The sequence below is a fragment of the Anticarsia gemmatalis genome, chromosome 12 (genome assembly GCF_050436995.1).
Source record: "Anticarsia gemmatalis isolate Benzon Research Colony breed Stoneville strain chromosome 12, ilAntGemm2 primary, whole genome shotgun sequence".
Taxonomy (NCBI): Eukaryota; Metazoa; Arthropoda; class Insecta; order Lepidoptera; family Erebidae; genus Anticarsia; species Anticarsia gemmatalis.
In genome coordinates this window covers 4,048,080-4,072,724 of record NC_134756.1, presented here as the reverse complement: position 1 = coordinate 4,072,724, position 24,645 = coordinate 4,048,080, and the positions used below count along the sequence as shown (strand labels likewise).

The following is a 24,645-nucleotide window of genomic DNA, read 5'->3' as shown; positions in this document are numbered from 1 at the left end:
CCTTTCGACCTTCGTGCTTAGATATTTTTTGAGAAGTTTATTCATTGTCAACGAACTTTTTGTCAAATAAATAGGTATCTATTTATAATCGAATAGTAATAATAGAATCGATCTTTCAAATATGTTGCATAATATTTGTAGTTAGGTACTTAACTTAATTTATTTACACTAGGATGGGTAATAGTATCTTACAAAAATTTAAAAATAAATTTGTAATCCAGCATAACCCGGTATCTTTATTAATGTCCCCCATACACACGCGCAACACACCTGAGTAGTTCTGTAATAAATTATAATTTGCGAAGTTTCTAGAATAACATTTTAATTCCACAAATTGAGGCTCCCCAACAACAGCGTAATCGGTACCACGTTTATGTGACGTAAGCAAACCTAATCATAATCATTTTATGTATTCTTTTACTTAACAGTCAATAAACCGCTCGTTTACACTACATGCCAAAGTTTGATAATACAATCGCGAATACATGACAACTGCCGTGTTTATCATTGTTTACTAATGAGAATGATACTCTATGAATATGTAACGATATAAATTAATAAAGTTTGTACACACATACCGAGACTATTTGTTATCGTACACTTCATTAAATGGGTCACATTCTGATGCATTCGATTCTATTTTCCACTTGGGCCGAGCGCCGTTCGGGCCAAGGTGATGTTTATGCGACGCGCTCGCCGACCCTGCCACTATGAAAATCTACTAGATGCATTATTCTTCTGCCTAAGTGCTTAATAGAATACCCGCTGAATAATTCACTAGTTGAAGACGGCTAATAAAAGCGTGCTCGACAAGACGGTGGCGGTCGATATGTAAAGAGATGAGATCTATTCAGGAATAATATCGTGGTTGTTTACGGTGCGGCTCTCGGTTGGATTGCGTCGCAACGGTCGCTAGTTTGCCCGCAGCTCAGACGGACGCGATGGGAGGACACAGGTGGGATGGAGCGAACGTCTGCGTCGGTGCTTTTTCATTCTTTGTTTGCGCCGAGGATTTGCATACAATCGGAGAAATTGCGTGGCTGGCAGCAGCCGAGAAAAAAGGAATTCGTGTAGTTTTATGCATATGACTGTTCGAGGTGCGGGTCCTGCGCTTTTCCCCCTAATGCTTCAAAGACTTTGGTAGGATATTGCTATACTGTGAAGTGTTTGAATAGAGACCACAGACAGATTTACCTAATAAGTATATCTACTTACTAGTTACTACTACTACTTCTTCAATTTTTTGGACTAACAAGTGACAAAATGTAATCACGCAAAATTTTAATGACGACAGTACAATTACGACGTCATTTAACATTAACATCGACTCGTAAGTAATCATTTAACGTCCTGACATGGAGATTTGATAGTAAATCACAGATGGTTAAGCATGGCTGTATCGGTCGGTGTATAGTTTACCGACGCGTTTGTCATCTGAATCACGTGGCCTTCCGTTCGGTTATTACTAGCAAGCATTGGTTTCGCGCGTTAGTTGTGGCGGGCTGGCCGTGCCGACATAGCGTCCTTATCGACGGAGACGCGAAGTGCGCATCAACACCGCCACGTGTATAAACATTGTTTCACAACAATAACACGGGTGACGCGGGCAAGGACGCGCCGACGACGATGCCGGCCCACAGCTCACCGACACATTGATTGTTTAACGACTACGTTTTGTGCTCATCCACGCCGAAATAAACTATGTATCACTATTTACACGTAGAAATAATACGATGAACGCATTCCCTTGTTTGCGTCCAGTGCGGACAATGATTTCTTACGATGTTCGGTTTAGACAAGTGGTGCTTTGTGACTTAAAAAGTTAATTTTGTGATTATATTTGTTTGTGTAGTGTTGTTTACTATTTGATAAGTGTTGTGTAGTGATGTCCATTTATTTAGAAAACGACACTGGCAATAGTAAGTTTCACAATGTTATCGTTCAATAGTTCCCCGAGTGGCAATGCCACCAGTAATGCGTCAAGGAGATCGCCTTAATGGATTCCTCGAAGTCTATACTCGAGAACTGCGCAGTTACATCGAACTACGATCGACCATACATTTTACTTAAACTTCCATGTCATGGTTTTAATACGACCTTGTGCTTAATTCTATTAAATTAAAGTTATTACTATACCCTCGACAAATTGGCCCATGTAGTAGAAACACAAAAGATCGTGCTACTATTACAATAATCACGATATTGATAACCTTTGATTGATATGGAGGGTAATAAACTATAACAGTCTAATACTATTTATTTATGCTAAAATTTTTAACCGGCTATGTATGTAGGTATGTTGTTACCGAAGACGTTTTTTCTAGAAATGTTAATATAAACGAAACTAGCCGAGGAAATTAGTGAGTTCAGGAATTTATAAGTAATCTAATGTTAATAAGAGAACAATAAATGCAGTTTAATTGGTAAATACGTAAACATGTGATGTTAAATTAATTAAGAACGAAAATTGCAATTGCGGATTGTAAACAGCGAACGTTGGTATCTTGCACCTCCCACGCCAATTTACCGGAGGCTAGTCACATTCCTGACATAGCTACCACAGGTTGTCGGCCGGCACCGCGGCCGGTTCCAAATGGCTCGCACACCACACCGATGACGTAGCAGCGCGTCTCCGCCGTTCGTCGGCCCGATACCTTCGTCATACATCGTTACCCACACCTCCCTTTACACTACCAAATTGAGAACTCCAAGGGGGAGCCCGACCTTGTCGCAGAGGTCTACATACCCTGGTCGCTTTTACTGCGCAGTTTAAATGCAAACTAGTTATAATATCTCCTATAGTCGCAGCTCAGCTACAGAAATCGCGTGCGCTTTCGCCGCATGCCGCCTTTCTACGCCGAATTGTCGTATAGTCCTAATGTATTTATCGCCTGTGGCATGAAAGGGAAACGGCATCACTGCATTTTGTCATTGGCAGATAATCAAATTGAAAAATTGGCCTGTAAAGAAAGCGTAGCGGATGGGATGTATCGAATTTTATTAATGTATCTGTAAAATGAAAAGAGTGTCCACTGTCCATTCATAAATGTGCACTGGTTTGTCAGATGTTCGTTCGGTTTGTACGGAACTAGTAAGAATGTTTATAATGCTAATAGGCGGATGCGGCCTGATTTTCAATCGGAGCGGCGTCGTACATCCATTCATCTGAGCGTCCGGAGAGTTATCCGGATGTAGATAATTTTAACATATTTATGTATGCCACGAGTATATTATTGGTTTAGCGTTTGTGTTGCCCTTAAGAAGATGCATTTTAACAAAAATGTAGTGTTGGCAGTTACAGAGTAACATCTAATGCGTTATTGGTAGGCAGAATTTTAACTTATAAGCACAACGCATTTCTGTTCGTTTCGAAATAAAGAAATAAATTGGATCACAATATGTTTGTTGAGTAGAAATTGCCTGCTTTGAGTTGTGTTTTTTTTAACTGCAATGAATTATACTTTGTTAATTGATGTCTTAAATATTTTAAAAAAAGGTGCGTAGAGATATCGGACAAAAATCCCCCGCTTAACTGTTAAACAATAAACGTATATAAAACAGAAACATTCACCTGAACAATTTGTGTCCAATCATCGTATTGTTAGCAAACAACGTATGCACCAGTACTGAATCTCCGTGCGAACAACAGTTTTAATAAAAAATAAACATGTTTATATTTGCGAATTGTTAAATAAAAAGCGAACTCGCAAAATGTTTTTTGCACACTACAGTACGTTTCACAATAAACTACGCAGTTGCATACTCGTTGGGGTTACATGTGTGAGTGACGATAACACATCGTATGCGCGTGCGCATACGTACTTGATAATAGGCCTGATAGGCTACCAATGTTGACGTTGCATTTGTTTGATTGTAAGATTCTTCGTATGCAATCTTTTATTAGAAATACTCGAGATGATAAAAAAAAGTTACTAGTACCCTATAACGGAATAGGACAGTGCCCATATTAAAAGTGTAACTCACATCATACTTTCTACTTCTGTGAGTTGCAAAATTTACTTGTTGTGGGAAATAATTATAATATTGTGTTTAAACACAACTTTTTTATTACTTAAAACCTCTTGTATACCTGACACCTGTTGCTTCTATAAAACGAAATGGCATCAAAAATTAGGTCCAATTTAAATAGATACCTGTGTACGTAACGTAATGAGAACTTGCGAGACGTTCAACAAACTTTTCGCTCTGCAAAAGTCGCTAGCGAGCCTCGAACGTCGGTGTTTTATTATGAAATGTCACGTCGTACCAGACGGTACATAAATAAGACTAAATTAACTTGTCTGCGACCTCTGGATTGAACACGATAAAGTTCACACTCACACCTTGGAGTACATGTTAAAACGAATCCAACTTAATAGTAGTAACATTTTAAACAGAAGTTGATTAAAATCCCCTTCGTTTCTACATTGCCGACCGAACTTAGCTGAGGGACAATTTGTTTTATGGGGTTTTATTTTACTGGGTGATTTAATTTTACGGGTTGAAATGAATTTTTTATTGCGAGAAGACGGCGATGATCGAAATTTACGGCCATTAAGACTCGAATTAGTCACGTAATTTGTGTGAAGTTGTTCTCGAGTTGTTAAATCCTGGAGAGAGTAACATTGTATTTATTTCCGTATTCCATTCTCAAACAATTATAAAAGTTTAAAAGTCCACTTAACAAGTCTGCACAAATGCAATCTTCTAACAAAATGTAACAGCTTTTCTGAATATTTTAAGGGATGTCTGAATATTTTATAACCCAAAAGCAAGAAAATGAGATGACAACGATCCCATCGCAGGTTTGAGACATGTCGGAGCATCCCCGAGAGGACATTGCGATGTGAGAACTTCGACGTTGCGATACTTAGCGACTTGTTCTACGGCTTTTGTGGAACCAACCAAGGCTCTTACAAACAACTTAATATGCTATGAACTTTGAACTAGATAGCATATCGTGTAGGTAAAGACCAAAATGTTCTGTCTGAGAGTAGTAGTAGACCAACTGGTACTTTGCGTGCTGTGGAGTTAGCGGGGTGTGTTTGTCGCGCAAATGCAATTTACAGTAGCTCTCTGTCCTGTGATCTACAATACATTTTTGAAGCCATTGTACTTATTATTACCTACAGTACCGTGATACCTACTTGCTTATAGCTAAGAAAATAACGATTTATAGGTAGGTAGGTACTTCTATACAAACACTGTGTCCTGATCTAATATGAAGCAATCTCGTTGATCAACGCTATTGTTTGTTCATGGTTATTTTTTCTGATCTAAAATAACCATACTTACAAGAATCTGTACTATGAGTCATAACGAGCTATTGTGATTTGCGGATGTGACACATTTGATTTCGACCATCAATTTGCAGTAACACCCATGTCGAGTCATACTCACAATCAATAAATATGTGCTCATATCGCAAACAATATCTGTTTCCACCGAATCTCCATAAACGCATGTAGATGACGTAGTCCTTAGTCCGCGAAACAAGTTATTGCCGGAATGATTCATTCACCTCTAATAAACGTATAAAGTATTTGGATCCGGCACCAAGTGGGCGGTGATCAGGTGAACGAGGCATGTTCACACGGCCATTTGAGCTATTACGATATTATATTGATTGAGATGCGCCGCCCGCGCCGTCTATTCGTCTGATAATGACTAAGTTTAGTAACTCGTTTTCAACAAATTATCACTAGATGTGCGTGAACGGTTTTAGCTTATTATATTTTTATTGTTGTTGTTGACGTTTTTAGTATTCAATTGATACGAAAAAATATTATACGAATTTGGCTCAGTAAGGACGTTCTAATTTCTAAGATGTACAAATACGCTTTTCATAATTATTAATCACCCCCGTATACCTAATAGTCATTTTCAGCGCCTAAATTATATTTGTAGACAGTCATTTAAGTACCTGCCCACCTAATTATAATTGCCAAGTTTTTTTCGAGCATATTTTAAATATTTTAAAGTTGCCTCGTGAAATTTCCCAGTTATTGTCCGGGACTAGAACTAAGCCCTATAATGCCGACAGTTTCACCCCCACGTCTGTCGGGATTCAAAAACCAACATCGTCGAAATGTTGTCATACATCGGTAAACCTGTGTTTACCCGTTCCGAGGCTCCCCCACACAGGATTACCGGCGTGACGGTTATTGATTAATATATTGTTCCGGCATCCATCTGCACTGAAATCACAATCATATCCCAAAATGTACTAGGTGCAAAGTCCGTGGCAGATGAATGACTATGTTACAAACGCGTTACGTTTTATATATGGTACCTAGGTAGGAGTAGGTAGGTACCGGATACTGTTTTGGACTTTTAAGGCACGTCATTTTATTCTTTTAGGATCGGATAGCGTTTGCGTTTACTACAAGAAATGTCATGCGAAGTTTTATTGGGCAGAAAATATCACTACATAGTATAAAACAAAGTCGCCCATTTTGTCTGTAGTCCCTTCGTATGCATAAAACTTTAAAACTACGCAACGGATTTTGATGCGGTTTTCACTAATAGAAAGAGTATTTTCTCCGACAGGTTTTTATATATAATTGAAATACATTGAAACTATATTAGCTGAGTTATAGCGATTTATGTCCAAGAAGTCAGAAAAAAAATCTAATTGAAGATTGCATTTGTGCGTGCGCCGCTTATACCGTTGGATACAAGTAAGAACAATGTATAGCAAAAACATTGGTCTTTATTAGTTCTACAAAAAAGTTCGCGATGACATATATCCAGCTTTTTTATTTAAGTCACAAAAACTACTTTTCTGTATTAAAAAAACATTTAATTCGTTGGGTGATGTTTAACTGGTGATATAACCAATAATACATATATCCTTATCAAAATAAGTAAGTTCATCATCACGAGCATTTAATTTAGATTATTTTTGCAGTTTACAGTGTGTTATTTAGACATATAGTTTAGGAGATATCACGATATTAGTATTGCGGCACGGTACGGGCCGGCCGCGGCGGCGGGGGCAGCGTCCCTATAACGGCCAAATATAGCGTTTGCGTTTACTACAAGAAATGTCATGCGAAGTTTTATTGGGCAGAAAATATATTATTATAAATTGTGTTTAATTATGGTACCAAATGTACAAGAGACGGTATTAAATAGACCACAAGACGTATGTTTTTTATGATTGCCTGTTAAGATGATTACTTACTTTGCTAATTTGTGTTTATTTGTTGCAGTGGGCGTGGTTGGCGGCGGCATGCCGGAGGCCGCTGGCGGCGAGAGGCGGCACGTGCCGCTGTACGGCAGACTGGTGGCGGAAGACCAGCTGGCGTCGATGAGCGCGCCATCAGACATTCAGGTGAGCGCCTCTGTGCGCGACCCCCGAGCTTTCTGCTGCTACCATACCCCCGCCCAGGTAAATGATGCACGAGGCAGTTTGCTCAGCAGGACTAACGTCCTTATCAAATTCAACAGTTAGAAGGCTTGGTCAGTCGGTAAAGTGGCCCGTTGTACCTCCTAAAGATGATGGGATACAACACTGCACCCGCATGTGCAATACTAAAAGTTTCTTAAACCCGTGACCTCCGCGCGCCACACCTATTGTTTTATTAAAAGAGCCATTAACCACGCGCGTCTAGACATTACGCGCAAGTAAATAAATTAGTCAGTAAAGTGCCACTAATTACCTACAACAACTAAGTTCTCTTTCACTCAAATGCTACTGATGTATTTAGTTAGCGTTGAATACGTACAGCCAGCGATCGATAGATACCCCTCGTCTAGACTGGGTTAATTAATAAATGTGCCCGACTACTGCTTCTCGCGCGAAAATATTGGGTTTCCTTCCTATTGTGTCAGAGGTAACACGTTTCAATACAAATTTTGTTAGATAATGACAGATATTTGCGATCGACGGGTTCGCTCTGTGACGTTAATAGTCCCCGGGTAATCTATAGAATAATCTGGCTGGAGTAATCTATGGTTATTACTGACATTGATTGCGCTAGGGATATTGTAGGCTCGCCTCAGGTGTGAACCAATTGTTCAACGTAATTATTATTGAATAGATGTTTATACAAACCGTCTCGTGTATTAAGACGTCTATGTGCGTCTCTTGTTTAGCTTCACCAATGTTATGATAATCCTTTATTATTTTATACATTTAATACCTTTTATGTTGTTGCGTTGTAAACACCGTATCGTTTAATTTCATTTTCATTATCCATCAGTGTGAGTCCAAACTCCTTTGCTTTGTTTTGTAGTGTAGCAATAACCTAACCGCCTGAATGTCCTTAGCTTGTTATTGCTTGTTGTCCGCTTTTATGTTTTTGTCAATTATAAATCAATATTTCTCGCTTGCCCAGGCTATGCAGGCCCGAATACCACATCACTTTCGAGACCCCTCGACAGCACCGCTACGGAAACTCAGCGTAGACCTCATCAAAACCTACAAACACATAAACGAGGTGAGTAAACACGAAAACCATAATATATGTACCTTTAATTAATTACACATACCCACTTATCTATAAAGTATTTTACATCGGTTTCGATGATAAAGAGTGGAAGAAACTTTTTAGCCAGCAACGCCTGATTTAAATGTTATATCCAACTATGTCACATGTACATTACTCGATGGAACGTCGAATAACAATCGATCATCGCATCGAATAACATCCGATTGTTCGATTAATCCGGAATTAACCGGTGTCATCTGCGGTTATTAATTTACTTACTCCGCACCATATATGCAACCGCCATTGTTGATTCTCGCTCGAAGCTATTAAACTGCGAGTACTTTCGTAATTATTGTTTACATGTCGTATGCGGAAATTGCTCATCAGCCTTGCATCATGTTTTCATTTTTAAACCGTTGTTATTTATAATACACTGAATATTCCGAACATGCATGACGGTTTTCGTGCGTTCATTGGTAGTTGTTACTGTTTTGAAAGCGATTTGTTGCAACATACCACAAAGGAGGCGTTATAGGTACATACCACGCGTTGTCAGTTCCGACCTTTTTCGATGCCGGTGGGCGAACCGTTGCTAGGAGGCGGCCGGGTCGCGTGGGAGCAGATTTATTGCATCGTAAATAAAAAATTCTCAATGAACTACTGACTGTACTCTTCAATGAAGCGGTGACCGGGTTAATTCTGCTACCATACGTATTTTCACATTGAAAATAATTGTATTGCTATCTATTCTCATCCCTTCTAAATGTACACTGTTACACAAATATCGTACGGCCTGCCTAAATATCGATTTTTGTAGCTATTATTACTAACATTGAATTTGGTAACTCGAAGTGCAGTGTGTCTTTGTACTTGAAAAGTGCTCGTGTTTGGAACTCTATCATGCTGTGACCGCACTGCGCAACTGGTTGCGTTCTAAAAACGATTTTCTTGCTACGCATATGATTTCTTTCGCCATCAATGTCTTGTTTACGGCGCATACGTTGTAGCTCAAGTCTGCATGACCTTTACAGTCACGTGTATGTTAAAAGCCCCTACTCATCGATGTTATGCCCAATTAGTCGGAGCGATCAGACGATAGACTGTCATTTGAATTCTACTATAAACAGATCTAGCGAGTCCCTGGCTCTGATCGTCTCGAGTCTCGACTGATTGGGAGCAAAGTCGAGACGTGACTAGGGGCTTTTAATTTTCACTGCGGCGTGGTAGCGCTGGTCTCGAAGTCTCGGCGCAATAAACGCTGCGTCACAGTTTTCCTCGTACACGAGCCACAAATGACGCCACCCGACAAACGTGGAAAGTTTGACGTAGTGGAAATTGTTTTCTAATATTGTTTTAAAAGATGCTTCTTCTGTCTTTGTGTGGAATTCCATTAAAGGAAAACGCTTATCACTGACGTACGCAATGCACACCATATTTCTTACCATAAAAATGGTTGAAAATTAAGATAGTGATCATAGTCCTTTGTATGTTTACCATCGCTGTCAATTTTATAATTGTTAGGTAACGGCCACATTATATTAGACCATCTCAGTGTTTATGTAGTGTTGATTCGTCCAATGTTGTTTTATTGATCAGTATTGCACAATGAGTTGTACATGGCTGAAAATAAATAATCAACATCCTTGTCATATCGAGCTGATCAAAAATACTTGCGTAACTCTTTTTTTGTTTGGGCTTAATCGACTCCATTAGGATGAATTCGTTTACCCCTCCAAAAACAGCGAACACCACGCAACATCAAATCAAAACAATCACAAGTCGTTTTAGGATAAAACGTTCTATTTACGGAGCCATGTAAACAGAAGCTTTAAGTCTAAAAATAAATTTAACAAATCTTGTTTGCTCCTGGATCTCGAACAGTTTTATTTTTATTTAATCCAATGACAAAGGAACAGCCAGATAAGATTGTTTTACGTCAATCTTGAACTTTGGCTGTCAGACAGAAAAAAACTGGACGTTGATTTATTCTAAACGGAAAACACAGTCATCACTAATTAAAAATTCAATGTGTTTGTGTAATTACTTCCAGATTTTTGTACAGAACTTTTATAATCCATTTCGGAACATTTGCTACAAGCATACTGGAGCGGTAGGCAATTAATCTTAGTATACGAGAGACACGTGGTGTCTCCCCTCTTTCTATTTATTTTCGGACGCGATTATTAATAGAAAAGATTCTATTTGCGTTTGTAAGGTGGTCATTGCCCTATTTGGTGGTGTGTTTACATGGCGCTATGCCAGGGAACAGTTGTGATGCATTGTGTGGGAGTTGAAGGTGTACCGGCTTTTGAATCTGACTTGCTTGAGCTTAACAGGGATAAAGTAAATATTTCTTCGAACTTTACAAGTGTTGTTCAATTTTCAAAAAATGTTTAAGTTTTGTCACAGAATTAATTGATACCTTTTTGGAAATAAATTTGGGAGCCTTGCTTGTTTTATTTTTCTTTGTATGGGGTATAAACCTTCGTTAATTTCCTCCAAAAAGCTCGCTAACCATCAACAACGGTTTAGCTAGGCATAAAGTGCTATTAGTTAATGCTTGCACTTGTGCTAAATTCAGCCGCTTGTGTTACGCTGTCAATATCGCGTAAACAAAGAAATTCCAATGTGCTGATGCTAACTGATCAATTTAAGGCCAGCTCTGACGCTCTCGTAACAGTTATTTGGTCTAAGCCTACGTCACTTCCCATCATCGTTTTATCAGAAACTATCTATTGAGATTTTCCGACATCTGTTGATAAATCTATTAAAACAATAATTGGTTTTTGCTTCCTCTGCGAAATTGTGTACTAAAATTGGTTTACTTCTTTATTTACTTCCTTGTAATTCTCTTCTCAGAATCTCTACTAATGATCTTTTAATTAGGCTAAGAAATGAATATTGACAGGCGTAAAGCAGTAAGTAATCTTGAATAATCAGTGTCGGTCTGTCTGTAGTTGTCTATTAATATCACATTGCGGTTACGCCGGCGAAGTTATTGGTTTCGAATGACCCAATTGCGTCATGTTTTTTGCATTCCGCTGACGGACAATAGATTTGTACATTTGTTCAGTGAAACTCGTGTTGACCTGATAAACACTGAAGCATATTTTTTAACACTAATTAGCTACCTGCCAAAACTATTGCGGAATAAATAAGTATACAGTTTTTATTTATATCCTTCGTATGACACACTTGGGAAAATATGTTTTAGTATTATATTAAGAGGCGTCTATCTAATATATGAACACTGTAAAGACCGTGTGCATGTTACCTAACCGCATACAATACCTCATCAATATAGTCTCAAATGGAGCATATAACGCGGTGTGAAGCAACGCCTGTCTGCCTGCACTGGATGCAATAGGCGACAATGACTAACGCCTGCGGCCTGTGGGCGAATTTCGCAACACGCCGACCCGCCGATGCCAATACGAAACGAGTCAAGGAGATAGCCACCGTTCTCAGATCGAAATCTCACAGATCAGTTAACCGCTGCGGTCGCCTTTTTTATCCTTATCGACAGTCTAGACCGAGACACGATTAGATGTACAATAATTTCTTCGTTCCCTCAATCGATATTTTATCAAATGAAATACTTCATTCGTATGAGTTGCAACAGAAAAAAACTCCGATCTTAGAAAACCAATCATCATAATAAGACAGATAAAATTCTGATATGTCTTATATAGTGATAATGCCGAGTAAATATTGCAGAGACGTAGATTTAGTAATAAACATGTGTAGTGTAACAAAATCCCATATGTACGCACATGGAATTTGTGTAAAAACTCTGCGTCACGAGCACGCTTTCGCCCCATGAATATTATCGTGTTGGTACGACACGAATGGCAGAGCATCAGCTGTTTGAGTTATCTGCTCGCAATTAATTGCGATATCGCCCATTCATAGCGCTGCTAGTTTCACAAGAAAGTGTTCTATTAATTTACTTCAAATCTTGTTGTCTGCATTGGATTCTACGGTTATGTGCTCGAAAATTTATCAGTGGTATCCTTGATAAGATTAATCGGAGATGCAGCGACATACTGTTTAATTGTGAGATGATATATTGCGGTATCTAATAAACATATGCAAGCCTCTTTCTCTAGACTAATCACGAGTACACGTCAAGCAAACAGTGTAATGCAAACGGGCCAACTAAAGTGAGTCAAGGTGAGTGCGCGACGTCACACTCGCTCTGTTGCCACCCGGATTATTGTACACGGCTGCCGGCGCCGACAGGGCGGGGTGCGGTCTACCTACTCTTGGAAACTCGCACGGTTTTCCATCCACAAGATACAACGCCGCCCTACTGCCAAATTGAGCTCACTAAGATTAAGACGTAGCGTACAAAACGCTTTGGCAACGCACACTGACTCGACCGCTTAGCGACAAATAAGTACATCTATTCCACACCAGATTATAGAATGTATATGTTAAATCTTTCAATATTTTTGTTAGAACCTGGATGTAGTATTGAAAAAATGTTATAATTGAAACTGCGATTGCTTCATTTTAATTAACGTAATTGTATCCATTTCCGTGTTATTCCGTACTTGTTTCACAAGCCACCCCAAGAAGCAAACTGTTACGGCAATTACGTAGATGGTTTTCAGATTGAAAGAAATTAGGACTATAAATTAAACATCAGCTTATATCCTATCTTTACTGTACGTAACCATCCGATTGCGTGCAGAAAAACAATGATCGACATTTGTAGGAAAAAAGCGCGTTAAGCATCAAACAATAAAACTATTCGCGACCTCCCCCGAAATATCGTGTCCAAACTTAACCCTCGGTTGCTGTGCGGTTGTATGTATGGCGGAATTTTGCCGGGTGGTTGCGGCCACGCGTCCCTGAACCACCCAGTCGATCGGTGCCAAGGTGTCCGGCGGGTTACTAATTGCGTGTTAAAATTTACTTGACATCGCTCAACCTTCATTATCGGCCGGCTTGTTTAGAGCTGCCTCGGTAACTAGTTTATTATTGTACACAATAAACACACAGAGATCTCATGAAGCTGGTCATTGTTCACGATTTACTCGGAAACGTTCACGTTTACGTTTGCGTCGTTTCTCAGGTGGTCCTCTGCTTACAACCTTGTCACAGATAACCCCAATAGCGAAGTATTGAAACTTTCGCGGGAATGGGGACGCGGCTTGTCACCGCCGACTGTAGCCGCTTTGTTTAATTAATGAATCGTCGGCCGTTATTTTCTTTCATGAATGTTCGGCAAGTCTAAGTGATCGATTACACAATGTTTCACTTAACGGTTCCAGTGTTAAATACCCATACATATGCTAAAAGAGTCGTAAAGTTTAGAATACAAAAGAAAATTCAGGTCACAGACCCTCGAAACCTCCTTTAAACGTTAAGACGAATTGGATTCATCTTAACTTTTAAAGCCGATCAATATAATTGCAACGCAAATGCCAAACGAAACATATTACGAGTATATGAAAGAAAAAGTATAAAATAAGAAACACACCTGTTCTGTTCACAGTACAATAATGCTAGGGCAAATACATAGTTTATTATTCACATGAATACAACAGGCGTGTCGGTTCAACTGTATGTGTTAAAAACTAAAGTCCCTACATGTGTAGAGTAAGTTACCGGTGTTTACTGTGAAATGTGTGTCGCGCCCATAACCCGTCTGATAATAAAGTGTTTCAAGGAGACGATTAAGTAACTTTATGACTTATTACACACTTGCGTGCACTGGATACTGATCCGATGCGACGCATACTTCAGTTTTGTTCGCACTTTCATGCCAGGACTGTTAAGACACTTCCATCGTTACTCTACAAGAACATCAATAAAATTGTTGGTTTTCAAATTATTGTCTGGCATGCAATACGCAAACCCATTATGTTATGATCGTCATAATTCTTCAAATTGCTATAAAAACCTACTATCATAAAATTTATCAAGCAGGAAGAGCGAAGATTAATATGTGAAGATACATTCATAATTAAAGATACAAATTCAACGCCATAATTTTCTGCGATTTACACAAGGTAAATTGAAATAAATTGTAGCTTTTAATATCATATGGTGGAATAAATAACATGTTATAACAAATAACACAAAAACATCCGAATGTAAGGTTTCAATAATTAAGTCGCAAGTTGGCCGTCAGCCGTGGTTCCACGTGGCCTTATTAAAAACCAATCGATTGTTTCTCCGTCGCGTAAACGTTTCCATACAAAAATAAGATAACACGAACAATTATAACGTTCCTCAAGAAATTAACATTTGAAAACAACCCGCCAGCTTTTATTTCACCCCGAAATAATGTCTTCATTCAATTTTGTGAGAAATATAATTTGTCCTGCCTTAATTAATTTCTAAGTTTGTTGGATATTATTGTGCTGCCACTCGCCGCTAATTTTGGATTTTTGTCTCGAGAACAAGAAGGACTCCTTAATTTTCGCGCCATACTTACTAATTACTACCTTTATTTGGAGACAGCCGTCGATAAGGACATTGGGGCTTTAACACAATCATACCCTAATTTCACTGATTTGTATTTAACTAACGTGGATTATGAAATAACAATTTTATTTAGTATATAAACTCTATCGCTTCTTGCTTTATAGTTTTATAGCAGCGTTAATAAATCATTGATCTTAAAATAGAACCATCAATTTAAGTGATCGAATAAAATCCCGGAAATTGTAAACGGCTGTACTTTATTATACAGACGTAAACATAGATGAGTCTACGTATTTTTCCTTAAATAGCCATATGTCATGAATAATCCAGCACTTCGTTTCCGAAGTTTTGTGTATTGTAGTGTTTCTGGTGTCTCAAAAAACAATTCAAAGTTGGAGTGCACGTCAAAGCTTCTCTTTTCAGATTGACGTATTCATTAGTGGGACTATTGCTTGGAATATCATCCACATTAGTCGCTGTCTATCCACTGCATAATTTTATTATGTTATTTCTAAACTAATAATTTATTTCTTTTCATGTAAGGCATACAATAATAATTATACACTTTACATCGATGTCTTTTGTCCTGGACTTTTCTTATTTAAGCCTGCGCTACTAATATTAACTGTAACACGAAGGTACAGTGTTCAATCTACTTCTGATTAAATTAGCTACTGTTGCTAAGCTAGTTGTGATAACCATAGGATTTGCAAAACGTCATGACTCTTGTTTTCTTGGGTCACTGTTGCTGATCCTCGGCTTATAAGAGACATCTTGGCGGCATTGTGCGTGGAATCAGATTCACGAAAATACAATACTTTTTATTCTACCCTATCTTTAACCCTCCCACGACCCCGTCATAAGTAGAGCGAGGTTGGTTCAATATAAATCGCTTTTAAAGCGATCCGTCGCTCTAAGATTTTCTTCCGAAGTTTTTGTTTTAAAATACTGTGGTGTGCACCACGCTTTTCCTGATGTATAGCTTGTTGAACAAGTCCTGTTTAGTAATTGGATTGTGTCAGGGAAGGATCGGCCCTAAACCTATCTAGAGTCTAGTCTCATTTGTAACAAAAGTTGTATAAAACATTGTTTGCTTATTGTTTGGTCTAAGATTTGTTACACTTTTTTTCACCTTTACCATTCATTTTCTTTTTCTCAGGACAGGATACTCGTGATTTTCACGGTAACGGTTAACGGAATTTTCTATTTCGTTTTGGGTTTACAAGAAAAGAAGACATAATGCACGGACATATTATCTGTTATGTACGTAGCGTACACGGATGCACTGGCAGTAATCACGTTTGTACGGTTACCGGCAATTAGCCACCTCTGTTTTCTACTCGCTCGCAGTCGTCTCATGTAACTGCAGCCTGCACACCGTTTTACCAGTGTTTGAGGTTACAACACAAACTATTGATATGTATTGTTTGTTTTGGTCGTAAATATCTTCGAGTATGAAATATTGCCGTATTGTCCTGTCTTCAGTCATTTAGCGTGAAGGTACTTTTTGCATCTATGAAAACTTGCATCAAAATGTTGTGTCGTTAACCTCACTGTGATAACAAATAAGCCAATTTTAAGTTAATATGAAATAAATGCCCTTTCAAAGGTAAACAAGAAGACGTTTTATAGACATACTCGTATCACGGCTCAGTCGTCACACTCGTAGGTAATAGCCAGACTGAATATAGTATCCGACCAAGCACTCTATTTTGATTACTAACTTGAGACAGTCTAGCTAGGACATCAGTGAGCATGAGCACATTTAATAGTGTTGATTTAACGATGATTACTTAGTTGCTAATATAAATGTTATCTCGGCGTTTCTCCCTAATAAAATAAGTCTATTAGTGGTGTTGTAAAAGGAATGAAACTGGGGTGGTAAACAGAGCCATCCTCGTTTAGTGCCTGTACAGTGAGCGTTAATCTCGTTTTTCGCAATTAGTTGGCGGCTGCCTCTATTGCCCACCCCGGTGGGGGTAAATACGCTTCATCTTTTTACTTTTTGTTTTTATATTTCTTTTTAAAACGAGTGTTTTTACGTCGACCGCATCTAGGCTATGTTTCATTGGTTTTTGTTCGATTTATACAACGTACTCTGTCATTGAGAAACTGGTTTCACTGTAAGCACTTAAGAAGACATGACGTGCTATTTCAGAATATAGTATCATATTATTATTCGTCATGAAAATATCTCAGATCATTTACGGACCTAACAACTAAAATAGTTGTATAATATTATTTTTGCGCATAGATTTCAATACATTTTAATAATAATAAGTCAAGTGGAAAAGCCAACAAGTAACTAAACAGTCGCGGGTTCATCAAACTATTATATTACTCAAGTGCGGGTCACCTTCAGGTCATTGATGTCACCTTGTTTCCGAAACTTGATCGGCAACAGTTATCGCACATTCAAACTTACTGACTTTCATTCATCATTGTTAATTGTACGTTTCATTTTCATTCTTGAGGCGAGAATATTATCACCGAGAGAAATCGTCTGACGGTTTGCCGACGTTTAAGTGATGTATTACATTTATGTTCATAAACTCGAAAGAATAACTTGATTTTCCACCCGTACATGTAAAAATACTAATTACTCGTTATGTATGAGAGTTATTACTTCATATTTACCTCGAAATATCCTTCAGTCAAGTAGGTGATTAACGTTACTTGTGTATTCATTCTCACAGTCAGTGCATGCAAGGCCGCTTACCCGACGAATGAATCAGCTGATGCCAGTCTCTGATTCACAGCTCCACCGCACCTTGCATTGTCTAACAGCTGACTTTGATGTACCTCGACAAACATAGGAATTTTCAATTAACAATTTCAGACGTAACTCCTTATCCGAACTCCTTGAATAAAGATGCGTCCCACTTTGTCTAGACTGTTTATGGTCTGTCTAGTCGTGAAACGGCGCTGTGGTCATCAAAGCAAATTGTTTTACAACTATAAAGATATTTGTGCACTTTTTGCTGTCAAGTGGTTGTGTTGTTAGCCCCGGGGGTTGTTTTAACCGACTCGGAGTAAAGCCTGAAAAATATTGTTTGGCTAAAATAGACCTATGAATTTAATAGAAATGAAGCTCTAGTGCCTTGGTGCGTAGCTATATCAAAATACCTGTAAAACACTTTTAACGAGTGCCCTCGCAATATCCATATTATGTGCATTTCCAGACATGTTAATAAATATAGAATAACAACAGTATATTCCAAGTAAAAGTGAAGGGAGCCAATGTACATATTAAAGTATATAAACTTACATACTTCTGACTTGAACTTAATTTCATTCTTCTGTTAGAATTAAATGTATTTTTTTATTGGCTAACAAAGCCCTTTTACAATTATGGCTTTGTTACTTACAACAAGTATAACGCAATACATTGCAGTTCCGACCAGTGTTAAATACGAAAATAGGTTTGACCTAGCCGTAATCGCGTGGGATTGCGGATGTGTCACACGGGTTTACCCAACCGGAAAAAACTGGATACACAAATGGTGTTACCATATGATTTCAACTGTAACCTATCAAATGTAGAACATAAATTGGTCCTTAAAAAATAGGACGTTTTACCCTATTGATTAATTTAGTGTAGAAGATTATTTTATGTTTGATAATGGATTCCAGATTTCCCTGTTTGTGGCTTTTGTAATTGTCTTCAATATTGGTGGTAGAATTTACTCTATATACAAAACAAAGACACTTGGGAGGTTTAGATACGGGTTAAGATGAGTATGAGATAGGGTTGTTCTCCGTACCGAGACAGACTAGATTTAAGGACACCGAAACAATGGATTTCCCATTCCCATTCGCCAGTGCCGCCGCTCAATGAGTCAGCTGATGTAGCAATGGCCTCAAGTGACTCATTGCTGATCTCAAACAGATACGAATGGACTATTCGGATATGGCATGTTGTTATACTACTTGTCCGCGAAAGCTGACGGAACTGATTCGGTCACACACTTACATAATTGTTATTCAGCTGAAACAATGACGAAACATCATTGCCAGAATAACTGAGCAGGAAAAACATACTTTAAATGTAGGCATACTGTGTCTACTTAGTTACAGCATTGTTTTCCTGCCAATTAACTATGTACCAATTCGATAATGATAGCTATTTAGTATGATTATACCACCGCGTTATTGGTAGAGCTGACAGTAGGAAGTGGTATTTAACGTTTGTCGTATCCATCACTCAATGTTGTCGTTTCGTAGCTCTATGTCCGCAACAGGCGAATGCGTCCGCAGATTTCGTAGCGTCCTTGTCATTAGAGTCGTACTTGAAGCGATTATATGCCGGAGCCGAATGATTACCTCTTAATTCCCTAACTTGCGTGTCACAGATTCGTCAAAACCTTAAATGGTTTTGTCAATAAAAAGAAACGCTTGTTACTGCTGTAAAATGGACGGAAGCTGTGAAAACAGTAAATCCAGGAAAAGGTCATTTCAAGGTATTCTTTAAAAACATATGTATTTGGACCAGTAGTGACACCATTGTTTTATAGAAATTCTGTTTACATTGGTAAATAGCAATGCTGGTAATGTAACATATTACACGTGTCTAGGTGCTCAAAACTTTGACTCGGACCGAAGCCATTGTCAGACAGTCTCAAGTGTTAAGATTGTAAATGATGTAATGATGAAGAATTGTTTCGATAAACAATCCGTTCTATGAAATGTAGGCTTACGCAAGTTTTGACGTAATTGACGGACGCGGCGTGAGTGCGACATGACGTGGAGAGTCGCGGGCGCCGCTGCCGATAACCACCCACTCTCGTTTTCGCGCTGACGTAGTCCGTGATAACTTGATGATGCGCGTTTTGCACTTAACTAGATTAGTACCAAGCCTCACAGGTCGGACGATGACGTTGCATTCAAAATACCAAAAGCTTCAGCGTTAATTCTCACTATACAATAACCCGCCTCGTCTAATGATTTTCAAACAATGTGTATATTTTTGGTATAATTAATTCTATTGAAATTTTGCAGAATTATTTTAATGACTTCTGTGCCCGACCAAAGTCGAATGGCTGCACTAATTGCACGAACTTGCTATCTATTTATGCAAACATCCGTTCCGATATAGAGATCACCTTTGCAATCGTTAGCGGTCAGAGCAATGAACGATAAAAATCACTCGGGCTACCGTGAATTTACATGTTTCTTGGAATAGTATGTTATTTCAGCGTATAAGTAAAAGAACATTATAGCAGAACCCCTCTAAAAGTTTACGCTAACACAAAGTATGTCTCGCAAGATCAACATAGAAGTTTAAGCAAAGGTAACAGAGGTATCCCAAATTGAGTTGAGAAAAAAACTACACAGTACCTCCGTACAGGAAAAATTCCTTCCTCTTCAAGCTTCCTGTTAGTGATCTGAATACAAAATTATGTTCACATAAAAACCACATTTATTTGTTGTGAAGCGTAACACCAACTGAGTGCTTGGAATTATCCTCATAATTACGTTTGTTGATCGAGCAACTGGTTTTTACCAATTTCGATAACTGACAATTAGCATTCTGTGCCGGCGTCTGCATCCGGCTGGTGTATAATAATATTATCAAATTATTTAGTTGGCAACAAAACAATTTACGTGCAGTCAGACATCCGGTAGGTGTCATTATTACCCGGCACTAGCTCAACTCAATTACCGCTTGACATTTAAACCCAAAGGGCGTATTGTTTAAGCGCCTTTGCTGTTGGATATCACAAAATGATTTATATAACGTCTTTTTATTTGACATCCTCAATTATATTAACAAGCTATTCGCTAATTAAAAACGGAAGTTATAATAGCAAGGAAATCATCAGTCCAGAATAGGAACAGACTTACTTATACGGTCGATTGAACTATTTGTTATTGTGTATTTAATCTTAGTATAGCGAATGAGTGTGTGTGAACAATGCCACACATGACCAAACATCCGGTCTGTTATCGCGCGAAAGTTCGATAGAAATGTGGTACGCACTAATCTTTTATGAATGGACATTGCTACTTTTTTATTTGTGACCGCGTTTCCTCTCTAGCTTTTCTGTTTCCACTTTGCGTGTGATACGATTGTCGTTTTATCTTGCATATTAAAACTGTCAACATTGCGATACCGCAAACGCATAAGATATGAGAATGAGCTTTTATATCACTGAATAATCGTTATATTTTATTTTAGAGCGTCTAACTATAACATTCTGTAAGATTTGCCTCGGCGCAAAAATAATTTTGTGTTAGTAATAAAATGCAGCTGCACTATTCGTAAGTCGATATTATTTATCATAACAAGTGGCATTTATTATCGTTGGCAAATCCTTTGTTGCCAAGCACCTCGGTTCCGACACACCATTTAGCCGAGCCAATAAAATTTCTGCGTCACACAATAGATTAATGACATTGTCGGAAGCGTGGCTCTAGATCTTGCGAATCTAGTCTGTTACCAAGCGACGCGGCCGGATGAATGGCAGTCTCCATGCGCGTGAGTGGATTGCGCAACGGCCGGTGACGCAACCTGTCGCGCCTGCGCGGGACCGTTGCTTGTTAGTATGCAAAATAAGTGAAATATTCGTGTCGGCCGGCCGTGGCATGCGCTTACGGTTTCGCTCCCTAGATGTGCGTGTAATCGTTTCAGCGTAGCTTCGTTATCGTTTAAGGTCACCTCGTTTTCATTTCTGTCTTATATTTAGCAGGGTTTGTTTTCGACAATATTAACCGTGGAAATCAAGCAATCAAAAGTTAAGAAAACCATTTAGCATTCATGTCAAGGCCCGGCAAGGTTTCCACATATCCGAGAATACGCATAGATTTCTCTGTACAGGTGTCTTCCGACTAGCTAATTGCACAAGATGAAAAGCGCTGCACGCATCATGTAGATCAACAAACTGTAGAGACTCCATGCTTTGCAAAATGCCTAGGACATTTCATATATTACTCAAATCTTACTGTTCTACTTGCTAATTTTGCCTGCGGAGAATAAGTAAAATTTGTTATTTTTTATTCTTTGTTCCTTAAAATCTGAATCACGTGTACCTCGAAGCTCAGGCGATATTGTGGCACGTTATAAGAAAATGATAACCTTGATTTTGTTTAGCTTCACGCCCACATGATATGATCTCTGCATCATTAATTTAATTTCGTAACTTTCTTTAATAGTGTTCACATTCCAAAACATCCGTATCTTTTGCTTCAATGGCTTGTTGTTTTTAATTGATTACTTTAAGAGAAATGTTCTTTTGCTTAACGCCACGTAATTTATGTACAATAGGTGCATGCAAGCTAATAGAAATTAGAAAATATTGTCATAGTAGTATATATTTATAATTATGCAATTTGTATGTTAATTAACATTGAGCTAAATCGTTGAGGCTAATAAAGTTTCGCCACAATACGTTACAACAATCCCACAATAAGCTAGTGGACGTCTGGTAACTGTACAAGCGTGCGGCGACACAAACGGGAACTGGAAACTTTGCTCATTAGCAGCTTCGCTTTTATGACGAATAACGCCGCGTGCCACCGTGTCGACATCCGCGATGCACAACAAGGTTTCGGCCATTCGGCATCACACGCCTTCAGTTTTCGGCTATTTAGCCATTGTTATTGACACAAGCCCTTAGTTAATTGATTCCTAATTAAACTGTAGCATTAAAAAAAATATATTTAGTACATTCGCACTTAACCGAGAGCACTTAGTGTTTTATATAGGTACTCAGTATAGTATAAAGGCGGAAAGTTGTGAGTCGATAAGTGCGTGGAAGATTTACGACGAGTTGACGAAAGAGTGGCTCACATTGTCAAACGTGAGAAAGTTAGTTGAGCTGTTACTTTACGACTCCTTCGCACGTCACTCCTCTGAAAACGTTTCACGCATCGTCAAACCGTATTTTGTGCACGGCTTACTTTCGTTAGGCAATTAATGACAAAACAAAACATATTCCTACCGCTAGTTGTTTATAAATCGTTGGCCACTTATTACTTCAGTGGCAGCTCGAATCTTGCTTTCCAATTATAAGTAATTTCTCCTTATTATGCTCTGGCAAACATATTCGTTAATAACAACGAATTATAAGCGTAATTAACTAAGATTACTTATTAGTACCTAAATATATACTTGATGTAAACTGAAGTATTCAAAGATAATGTTTCCTCGCGAACGTGCATAAACTGCAGTTGCTGTAAAAACAATCAGTCTTTTTTAATATTTGCTCACTATAAACTTAAACCGTAAGTGAGTATTCTTCCAACACTATGATGAGCATTTAAATATATGTATATTCGTATAGCGAATTTCGAATATTGTGTCTGTGAAGAGGTAACAAAAACAAGTTTAATAACCTCATGGTCGTTGCCGTTTTCGGGGGCCAGGTATGATCATAAACATCTTTCGAGAAACTACTACAAATCATCGCACCTGAAAGGATTACCTGGCCCAAAAAGAACCTTGAATACTAAACATCTATTCAACAACCCTTAGCTATTATATTCAAAAGGTCGCTTTATTTGATATACGGCGTAACTACCAGGAAAAAATGTGCGCCAAATTGGCTCGCCATAACACAAAAATATTGCAAAGAAGACCGATGCATTCCGGGAACTGCATTGAAGCGCAGTGTATAGGATGGGCGATCCAACTATCTGGAGTAACGCCACGCGGTATTGTGACTTGCGTCGCTTTGTGTTGGGCCGATATTCGGCTGCCACTGCCGAGACGCACGGTGGGGCGTTGGCCTGTTGAGAATGTTTGCCGCTGACCTAAGTGGTCAATAATGATCTGTTATACAGTTTATACTACGTATTTTCTTTACTGTTTCTTGATAATGCGAGAAGTATTATTTTTAAGAGATCGCGATACTTTGATGTAGCGATAACAGTGTATTTTTGTATTTTTTTTAAGACGAAACCATTGCTGTTCTTACCGCTCAGTGTAATTAAAACGGCATCGCAAACGAACTTCATTATGAGACTTAATCAGTGCACAGCAAGACAGTTAGTTACCTTAGGTACTGAAAAGCGAATACATAATATAATAGTTTCGTTATTTATGATCTCATTCAAAATTCAATGCTCAAACGTTGTCTTAATTTTAACATCGTAGCAATTAACAAAAAAATGCTAAGTAACGTTAAAATTTCAACTAATTTCTTTTTGTTTCCCGTTATTCATTTTCTGACCTGTCAAATTCATATTCATGGTATAATTAAATATGGAATTGCAATAACCGTTTTGTCATGATCTGTACACGGGTAGAACATCGCGTCCTAGATTGTCCAAGCTGGGTGGTCGCCGCTGCCAGTAGAATTGTTCTCAATTCGCTACTTTTTACCTGTTCGGTGCCGATGAAAACGCCCCGTACAGTCAGCGAAGATTGCTTTTATACTTTTAAAACTTGGAATATTTTTACTTCTTTCCTGCACCGACACCGATTAACTCCGACGGCCAGACTGTATCGCAAATTAAAATAGACCAATTAATCATTAAATTCGATTTCGTGGCTTGCAGATTATAGTGTAGAGTATTTTCTTGTTCCTTTATTCTAGGGTTTAAATGTATTTTGAGGAAAGTAAAATAGGTCGAGATATGATTAAAACGTTGGCGTTAACAGTATGACCTACATCGACGTCTTCTCGGGTGGTCTGTAAATTAGCGGTTAGTTGTTCCGTCACCTGTCGCCCTGAGAGTTTTCTTTCTAGGTTTTTGTTTTGTTTAATATGCTATGTTTTTAGCGGTGATGGCCAACTATAAAGCTATCTAAAAACATAAACTATGCATATAT

General features: G+C 38.4%; 1 protein-coding gene across 7 annotated transcripts in view; it reads left to right on the top strand.

Annotated features, from left to right (window-relative positions):
• Nucleotides 1-24,645, top strand: part of mnb (minibrain) — a 93,993-nt gene that overhangs the window by 7,266 nt on the left and 62,082 nt on the right. For 3 of the 7 annotated variants that reach the window (XM_076120415.1, XM_076120414.1, XM_076120421.1), the window contains exons 2-3: nt 7,215-7,393; nt 8,343-8,444. In XM_076120415.1, the coding sequence (XP_075976530.1) occupies nt 7,215-7,393; nt 8,343-8,444 (281 nt within the window). Of the gene's footprint in view, nt 1-1,479; nt 1,920-7,214; nt 7,394-8,342; nt 8,445-24,645 lie in introns of those variants that run through there. The other 4 variants (XM_076120418.1, XM_076120417.1, XM_076120420.1 and 1 more) reach the window with 3 other exon arrangements.